The sequence below is a fragment of the Meleagris gallopavo genome, chromosome 1 (assembly GCF_000146605.3).
Source record: "Meleagris gallopavo isolate NT-WF06-2002-E0010 breed Aviagen turkey brand Nicholas breeding stock chromosome 1, Turkey_5.1, whole genome shotgun sequence".
NCBI classification, from domain to species: Eukaryota; Metazoa; Chordata; class Aves; order Galliformes; family Phasianidae; genus Meleagris; species Meleagris gallopavo.
The window spans coordinates 48952994-48962454 of record NC_015011.2 but is presented as its reverse complement, the minus strand read 5'-3'; the positions used below and the strand labels follow the sequence as shown (position 1 = coordinate 48962454).

Here is a 9461-nt window from a genome sequence, read left to right as displayed (position 1 = left end):
GAGGTGGGTGTCCTCCGCTCCGTGCTGCCCCGGGGCCGGCCCGCAGCCGTGTGTGGGGCTTTGGGGCCCTGCCTGAGGGATGAGGGTCAGCCGCTGTGGGCGGGCCCGTGTGGGCACGGGGGCTCTCCGCCGGTGTTGGCAGCCCCGAGGCCCCGTTCTCTGAGCGGGTGTCCTCCAGGTGTGAGGGTCCCATCTGTCGAACTCGCCATTTGTGCTGTGCCGTGTGTCGGGCTCGGGTGCGAGCGTCAGTTCTGGTTACTTGTTAGAAAGAGCCGGAGGTGCAGCCGGAGCTCATCTTCAGAGGGAAAGCAAGGGGTAAGTGATGCAGCTCTGCGGCAGGGAACGTGAAGTTCTCTGGTAGGCGCACTGCCCTGGTAGCAGAGAGAGTGGGAATGGACCTGTAGCTCATCCTGAAGCAGCATTCTCATCTCAGGGTTTATGTGGCCTCTTTGTGTCTCTCAGGAACAGCAGCCCAGCTGGACAGATGACCTGCCGTCCTGCCATCTCTCTGGGGTGGGCTCAGCTCCAAACCGTTCCTACAGTGCGGATGGCAAAGGTACAGAGGGTCACCCCTTGGAAGATAACTGGTTGAAATTCAGGTAGGTTGATTGTACCTGGGTCACAGTGTCCTTTACCTGCCTCTGTCTGCAGGTGATATTTAGCTTTTCACAGAGGACTCAGAGCATACAAGATTCTGGAGAAACTTGTCATGTGTGTTTTTGTATCATAGACATCTGAATTCTTTTGCCTTCTCTGATAGGAGTGAGAACAATTGCTACCTCTATGGTGTCTTCAATGGCTATGATGGCAACCGAGTCACCAACTTTGTGGGCCAGAGGCTGTCTGCAGAATTGCTGCTGGGCCAGCTGCACGCAGATCACAGTGATGCTGATGTGCGCCGTGTTCTGCTTCAGGTAAAGCAGCTTGAACTGGAAACAGCTCCTTCTTCTCACAATACTCTCCACTTTTTGCCACTGGGGAGCAGCATCTGGTTTCTGAGGGGATTGAAATATCTGCCAGTGGTTGTGATTGCACTCATCCTGAGCAGCTGCAGTGCTTTGTTTTACTTCCATCTCTCACCCATCTGTCTCCCTGGCTGTCAGTGTGCTGCTGACAGCTCTCCAGGAATTTGCAGCTAGCTTTCACTGGACATGTAGGAGCAAGTCAGCCTGAGAAGGAGATGACAATGCGTGAAAGGGAGAAATTAAGGCGTGGGGGGATGCATGTGCAAGTTCACTCTCTTGAGTGATGGATGAGTATTTTTACAATTAACATACAAAATCAGATAGGTCTCTGACATTGCTGGGTTTGTAATTTGTGTGTTTTGTCTCCTGTTTTGAGTACTAGCAGATTGCTTTCACAAGCTGTTAACAAGAATAATTGCACTAAAATAATTACATTTCAGTATGATGCTGTGATCTTTTAATATCCATATGAACTGTGATCAGCTGCTCTTATGAACTAGTCTTAGGAGGTGGGGATGGGTAGCTTCGAAGCTCTCTAAGTACTGGATAAGAGTTCAGTTTTTCTTACGGTCTTTTTTAGGCTTTTGATGTGGTAGAAAGAAGTTTCTTGGAGTCTATTGATGATGCTTTGGCAGAGAAGGCCAGCCTGCAGTCCCAGCTGCCAGAGGTAATGTAGCCTTAAGAACTGGGCTACTGGTCAGTGTTGTCCAAAGGAGGTTGTATCTGAACCTGAAATCTTTGTCCCAGTAGTTCTCACCTGGGAGCCACTGTGAAATGAAGCAAGTGCCATGGTCTGTTCTGCAGAGTTCCCACTGGAACTACTACCAGAGCTGTCATTGTTTTTTTAGTAAAGAACTGAAAGTATTGTGGGAACGTGCTCAGCCCTGTACTTATGGCTCTTCCAGGACAAAGATATATGATGTGGATGGTAGGCAAGGCTTCAAACTTGCATGGTACATGGGCAGATGTGAATTCTGGTCTTTAGGTGAATTGGAATGTCATCTCCAGAATCTTATCAAACCCATGCGGTTTGTTGGGATCGAACAAATAATTGTATGACTTGCACATCTTGGCCTCGAGGCAAGGCAGTCAAAATGAAGCCTCTCTCTCTATACAAGTGTTGATTGTAGCTGTGGTTTCAGTGTTGTGGACTAAGTGTTTAAGCTTCCTCCATAATCTTCGATTCCAGGGTGTTCCTCACCACCAGCTGCCTCCTCAATACCAGAAGATCGTGGAGAGATTGAAGGTTGTAGAGCAGGAGATCTCTGGAGGAGCCATGGCCATCGTGGCTGTTGTTCTCAACAATAAGCTCTATATTGCCAATGTTGGTGAGTTTTTCTTTGTTAGCATCCCAGTTCAGGTGTTTGTGAGGATGGATGCAGTTTGTGAGGAAGCAGAAGCAATTTGAATGCTGGGGACAGTTTCCCTGGTCAAGGAGTGATTTGCTTGTTACTTGTAGGATATACAAATCAGTCCAAGTCATTATCTCTACAGATATTGGCTGATACAATGTTTAATGACCAAAGAAGAGGGGAAAATGGGTTGAGAGGTAGCGGAGGTTCACTGGGAAGTGAAGAACTGTTTTGTGAGGTACTGGCTCAAGGCTGAGTGAAGAGCTGCCTAACAGGCCTAGTATGCTGTAAGCAAGTCTACTTCTAGGAGATTTTGAAGAGAGAGTACATGAGCTTTTCTCTTCTTTTCTGTCCTTATTCCCCTCTCCTGTTCCTTTTCCATTTGGATATGTTCTTCCCCTTAACGGCAGAGCTATCTGGTGCCTCATCTCACTACTCCTGCTGCAGGTACCAATCGTGCACTATTGTGTAAGTCCACAGTGGATGGGCTGCAGGTGACTCAGCTAAACGTGGACCATACTACAGAGAATGAGGATGAACTTTTTCGCTTCTCTCAGCTGGGTGAGTGTTCAGTTCTCAGGTAGGAACATGAAATGTCTCATGTCTTAGGTTATCTGGGGTACCAGGAATGATTTAAGCCCCTAAAAACAATAAGTGACAACAAAAAGAAGCTCTCTGTGGGCTGTGGTTTCAAAGAATGAGTTCTTTTTCTGCATACCTAGCCACTCTGAAGCTTCAGAGTAAGTTCAGTTTGCTGAACCAGCAGAAAACAGTCCTTTTCTTCTTCCTTTTTCGTTCGTTTTGAGAGTTAGTTTTGTGTCCCACTGCCATGGTGTCATTGATTTGCCCTGCAGCTGTGTGATTGCTGGAGTGGATAGGAAGGCAGGAACAGAAGCATGCAGCCAGAGGGCAGAAGCAGGGTGGGCGGAGTGTGACTGCCCCTTTGGAGGCAAACCACAGTTAGTCTGGGTTAAGTTCTGCACGATGCCACACCCCGAGGATGGTGGGTTTTGATTTGCCTGTGTACAAGCTGCTGCAAAACAGCAAGTACACTTCTGAGAGAGGCAGACCAAACTTCGGCATTTAGTGCTCTTACATCAGTAACTATTGAACTCTGCCTATACTGACATTGTGCTTCAGGCAATTTCCCTTTTCCTTTACAATATTTGACATGTTGTTGTTTTTTTTTTTCTTTGTCTGGAACTAGGCCAGGCCACTTGTGTGGCTGTTAACACCAAACTCTTCATATGGAGATACTTGTATTCTGTGCCTTTGTGCTGGTATATGTAACTTGGCATTTCTCATTAGGTTCACCTGATCAATGTTGTTATCTGGGGAGGCTGTCAGTGTGATAACTTTTTTGCTGCTAGGTCTTGTTTTATTCCTTTCTCTTTCATTTTTTGTTTCTTATTCCTGCAGTAGTCTTGTGTGCTATGAAACAGGACTGACCACAGGAATCCAGGGAAAAAGAGCCTTTGACTGCCTTTCTACTGCCTAAAACACTAGGTTCAATTTAGCTGTGGTCTATAGTGGGACAGGAGACTCTGCTAGATATGCTGACCTTCTTCATCTGGTGCAGCAGTGGTTCTCCTGCTGGCAACGCTAATGGAAGGGACAGCCTGTGGAGCAAGCTAGCGTGTACAGGCTGTTCTGGGGACCTACCTGAGGTTGTTGTAGGCCCAAGTTGAAGCACAGTGCTAAGAAGTCACAGGGATGGTGTTTGTCATGATATTTGTTTCACCTGTCCTGGGGAGAGACTTTTTACACCTGCTTGGCTCTTCACCCTGCTCATTTCAGCTTGTTCAGTGCTCCTGGACCATCACTGTGATTTAGACACAAGCTCTCTGGTGTGCTTGAAACCTCCTTGTGTTTGTGTCTGTCGTTAGCTTGTATCCCCCTGCCAGGAGCTGGCAAATGAGCCAGGCCATGTTGATGAGTCAGCTTTGGTCTGCAGCAGATGGCAAGAGTTGTATCTTACTGCTGGGGTAGGTGTGGAGCCATCTGTGTGGTGAGGCTTGGTTTGACTCAGGGGGAGAGTTTCAGTTGGACCTCTGCCTTCACCTTGTACTGAGGACAGTCATCCCTAGATAAAAATCTCAAAATAACACTTTCTGCCTGTTAGCTCTACTTTTAACCAGGAAGGGGGGGATTGCCAGAACAGACCAGGTAAGTGACTCATCTGCTCTGAGTCCTGCCTCAAATAATGGCCCCTCACAGATGGTCCCTGTTAGGACCTTCTTCAGGATAAGATCCCTCCCTAGCACCTGACAGGTTTGAGTTATCCGCTTAAACTTAATTAAACTAAATACCTGCTTGCTCACTGGCCTTGTTTTAGGAGTAGCCAGCACCAATCTGAGCATTTGAATAAATTCAGTGCCTCTTGTTGATTTCCTAGTTAGCATATTACTGAAATTGTCATATGGAATTTAGGAACAGGGATCAATAATTGTTGGAAGAAAAAGCAGAATCCTTCACGTATATTTTCCCTCTTCTCGCTTTCCTCCTCCCATCACATGGTCCAGAGCTGACAGGCACAGATGTTCCACTGCCTTTTCAGTGAATGCCTGTGCTCCCAGGCCAGCTGCCACCAGTGGCTTTGGACGTTGTCCCAGGGCCAGCCATTGCGTTCAGAGTGGGAGTGTTGAGCTGTGTGCATCTTGCTCCTTCTCTCTCACTCCCAGATCACAGCTAATGAGAACGTGTCCTTTGGAAACAGAGCGAACTGCTCTTTCTTTCCTTCCTGTGAAGAAGGATGATTCTTTGGCTTCTTGTTTTGTCCTACTGTAACTATTTTTTTTCAGCTGTGGATATTGTGTTTCTCCTTCCTGACAGTGCAACTGCGGTAAGTCCTTCGAGTTTCCCATACTCTCTTACTTTTTGTTTTCAATCTGGCAGGCTTGGATGCAGGGAAGATAAAACAAGTGGGAACTATCCGTGGGCAGGAAAGCACTCGGCGCATTGGAGACTACAAAGTCAAATATGGCTATACTGATATTGAACTCCTCAGGTCAGAAAAACTCAACTTTGTAGTTTCAATCCCTTTTCTTTGTGACCCTTCTCACTCACTACGACACCACCGGTTATTAAAAATACTGTCTCTTTCCAGTGCTGCTAAATCTAAGCCTATTATAGCAGAGCCTGAAATCCATGGAGGGCACTCTCTGGATGGAGTGACTGGCTTCTTGGTGCTTATGTCTGAAGGGCTCTACAAAGCTCTGGAAGCAGCTCATGGGCCTGGGCAGGCCAACCAGGTGAGTGTTTACAGGGGAGTTATTCTCTCAGCTACTGACTATTTTAAGGGGTGTTGGCTGCTCTCATATAGGCCATCCTTCACATCTGTCGTGTGAGTGCTACCTGAACTGGATGCCTGTGCCACCCCATTCCAGTTAGTAACAATGTGAGAGCTGGTTCGCCAAGCCAGTTCGGCCACGTACCTTCCCCTCCTTTTAGGAGGAGCCTGTTAAAGAGGATGGGATGATTCTAGGTGCAAAGCACATATCAGCAAGTGAGACTGGCAAGAACTGTAGCTAGATAAATTGCAGTAAAACTTAGGTCATGTGTCCGGAAAGGTTTCCTCCAGAATCTCTTAAACCTTGTTTCATTTATTTCCTCCTCTGCTTAGGAAATTGCAGCCATGATAGCCACAGAGTTTGCCAAGCAGACGTCACTGGATGCCGTGGCCCAAGCTGTAGTGGACCGGGTGAAACGGATCCACTGTGACACTTTTGCCAGTGGTGGGGAGCGGTCCAAGTTCTGTCCCCGCCATGAAGACATGACCCTGCTTGTGAGAAATTTTGGCTATCCCTTGGGTGAGATGAGTCAGCCCACGCTAACACCAACACAAGGTATGCTGCAGAGAGAAGGAAATGGAATAGAGGGTGGAAGATAAGAGCCCTTGATCTGGCATTGACCTCATGTTGGGAGAGTAGATACTTTAGTGTAGAGGGAATTTTGTTATTAGAGGAATTATTGGCTTCTGAGACCTAGAGTCCTTAAACTTGATGATGCATTATTGCATCTAAGAAAAGAAACTTAATATAAATTCTTCCCTTGGGATCTTTGACCATTCCTTTGACCTTTCTTTGATGCTCTGCACCCCTTGTCACTCATGCCTCACCTGCATATATAATTCTGTTTTCTTCCTTCTCAGGGGGCCGTGTCTACCCAGTCTCTGTGCCATATTCCAGCTCCCAAAGCACGAGCAAAACGAGCGTCACGCTGTCTCTTGTCATGCCTTCCCAAGGCCAGATGGTCAACGGTGCCCACAGCAGCTCAACTCTGGATGAAGCCACCCCCACCCTCACTAAGTAAATATGCTGTTCTCTTGATATCCCGCAGTTCCCTGCAGCTCACGCTGTGTGAAGTGGTTGAAAGGCAGAGGCACACCTGTCACTCATTCCCTTATCTGCAGCATGGCCCTCCTGACTGCAGTATTGACAGCCAGCGTAAGTTGTTAGCTGGAAAGTGATATGTGAGGAGTGGGAATGAGCAAAGCAAGCAGCTCTGAAGCCAGCTCTGGGAACGTGCCTTGTGAGAAGCATCTGCTGCTGTCACCAGAGGACACTGGCAGACCAAAGCAGCTCTTTGGATGTTGGATGCTGTGCATGGAGGGAAAATGGGTGCCCTTTGTTTTAATAATGAACAGAGGCTGCTGAAGAGGTTGTGCTGCACAGTTTGGCTTGCTCAGAGGAGGGAAGTTAGGGTAGAAGAAGGGATAAAGGTTAGACCCAGATCCTGTGTGAATCTACTGTGCAGGATCCTAGTAGTGGCTCTGATTTGATCTCAGCCTTTGGCACAGGGTGGAGTGTGTACGTTCTGCAAAGCGAAGAAGCTCTATGCTTATTGTGTTCTGGTAGTTCCAGAAACAATGAGGCTGACAAACCAGAGCTGCTTTGGCTGTAGTGTGGGTCATGCAAGAATAGCTCTTCTGCTGCCAGACTCTTCCTGTAAAGCCAGCAGAGTGTGTCCCTCTTTTTTTATTTTTCTTTTCTTTGCTACCTCTCCTTTGTTTCTCAGATGTCTGGTTGTACTTAAAGCTGTCCAGTTAAAGGTGAGGCAGGTATCTTTGTCAGTCATCAGTAGCATGCTGTTCTCAACACACCTAATGCTGTGACAGAGCAAGGATCTGTAACTTCTTCTACCTGATAGCTTAATCCTTAAAGAAGCTGGCACTTGTTCTGGTGCCTTGTGCAAGGTTGTGGATGTGGAAAAATAAAGCTGCTTTTGTTCTCTCTCTCTCTCCACAGCCAAAGCCCCACTGTGACTCTCCAGTCCACTAACACTCACACACAGAGTAGCAGTTCAAGTTCGGATGGGGGTCTGTTTCGCTCCCGCCCTTCCCACTCGCTCCAGCCAGATGAAGACGGGCGCGTAGAGCCCTATGTGGACTTTGCAGAGTTTTACCGGCTTTGGAACATGGACCATGGTGAGCAGGGAGCACTGACTGTGTCCTAACGTGGAAACGTGCCTCCTCCACCCCCCAGGTGCTCGACTGTGCGAGAAAAGACTGAGGAGAGCAAGAGCGCTCCGGCTCACTTCTGTGTTCTGCCAAGAGTTAACTCCTATCCAGGATGTGCTGAACACCGGGCTGGGGAGCGTCTGCCTTGCTCTTGTCATACGTGTTTCCTGTGCAATGCACCTAATCCTGACTGACCTCTTTCCCTTGGAAGCCCAGTGAACAAGGGAAGGGGTCTTGAATGCAACCCTCGCTGCAGGTTTTTACAAATAAAGTTGCAGAGAGGGTTCTCTCCTTGATAATGCAAGAGTAGAGGCCTGTACAAAGGCTGTGTGTGCGTGTGTAGGTGTACGTGTGTGCCTGCGTGTGTGTGTGCTGTCAAAATGTTTCCACAATTCATAATGCTGTGATTCCAGTGTTCAACTCCATAGAAGATACCTCTATTTTGCAGAATAAATAACTTATAGCTACACTCATTGGCACCTGTGTGGCTTGCTCTCTTCCTTAAATCAAAAGGATGTGGGTGTGACAGCTCTTCCCACTGAAAACCTTCAGCTCCCAGCATTGCAACTTGCAGCAAGCAGGTTTCAGTTGTAGAAGCATTCTGCGTGTGGATTCAGAGCCTCTGTAGCCTTTGTCCTACGCTTACTGGCAGAACTTTGGCACCGGTACTAAAACATAAATCCAGATTTTGTAGAGGGTGGAGTGTAATGCATTTTTCTTAACAGGCTTTTGTCAATGCCTAGAAGGAAGTTAGGTGTTGATGACCTTAAAGCTACAGCTGTGTTGCAGTGCAGTTGTGTTACGGGTGCTGGAGTTCATCTTCGTGTCAAAGCAGAAGTGGGCAGCAAGGAGAGAAGATGCGCAGCTGAGCATTAGCCTGGAGGAGCTGGAGAAGGTGTCAGAATCGCAGCAACTTTCCCCTTCAGTTCAGGTTTCTGACAGCAGGCGGCAAGCGTGCCTCTTTCCTGCCTGCTGCAGCCTTCCCGCTGCAGCCTGCCTTGCTAGGGAAAGGTGTAGGCAATGCGGCGAAGCCTTTGGTGTGATTAAGGGAAGAAGGGAAGGAGCAGAGCATTGCTGCAGTGAAAGCCAGCATGCAGCGAACTCTGGTGTGTGCAGGTTCGAGGCGCTTGTGGCATGCTGGTTTTGGAGGAGTGGAGGGAGATTTCTCCCTCCCCATAAATCAAATAGCATAGAGTGCCCCGAGCCAAGATCAGAGTTTACTGAGAACTATGTGGGCAGGGTCGAAGCGGTGAGAAGTGCTTGCTTCCTGGGAAGGTACAGGAGGAATTCCTTGCACACCCGTGACTGGCTCCCTGCCACTGCCTTCTCAGGCCCTGCCCATGCCCTGCGGGCTTCCCTGGGAACAGCAGGGCTGCTGGGCTGCCCGCAGATGCTCTGTTTCTCTGCCACTGAGATCTCCGAGTGCAGCCACCAACCCATCCCCACCATGCCCATAACCATGTCCTCAGTGCCATATCCATACGGTTCTGGGACACCTCCGGGGATGCGGATTCCACTGCCTCCCTGGGCAGCCTGTGCTACTACACTGTCATTCTTCCTGAAAAGAAGTTTTTCCTATTTTCCAACCTGAAAAGGATGGTGCCATCCTAGTGCAGACTAAAATGGAGCTGAAGATATTTTATCCTATTTTGTGTTCCCCAACCTAGCACGGATTTTGAGAGCTGT

General features: G+C 48.2%; 1 protein-coding gene across 1 annotated transcript in view; it reads left to right on the top strand.

Annotated features, from left to right (window-relative positions):
* TAB1 (TGF-beta activated kinase 1 (MAP3K7) binding protein 1) overlaps nucleotides 1–8248 on the top strand; it is an 8551-nt gene extending 303 nt beyond the window's left edge. The window contains exons 2-11 of the mRNA XM_010710848.3: nucleotides 463–599; nucleotides 761–914; nucleotides 1546–1632; nucleotides 2155–2293; nucleotides 2765–2878; nucleotides 5213–5324; nucleotides 5424–5568; nucleotides 5940–6162; nucleotides 6468–6624; nucleotides 7564–8248. Coding sequence (XP_010709150.1) covers nucleotides 463–599; nucleotides 761–914; nucleotides 1546–1632; nucleotides 2155–2293; nucleotides 2765–2878; nucleotides 5213–5324; nucleotides 5424–5568; nucleotides 5940–6162; nucleotides 6468–6624; nucleotides 7564–7771 — 1476 coding nt within the window. The 3' untranslated portion in view covers nucleotides 7772–8248. The remainder of the gene's footprint in view (nucleotides 1–462; nucleotides 600–760; nucleotides 915–1545; nucleotides 1633–2154; nucleotides 2294–2764; nucleotides 2879–5212; nucleotides 5325–5423; nucleotides 5569–5939; nucleotides 6163–6467; nucleotides 6625–7563) is intronic.
* Nucleotides 8249–9461: the final 1213 nt, after the last annotated feature.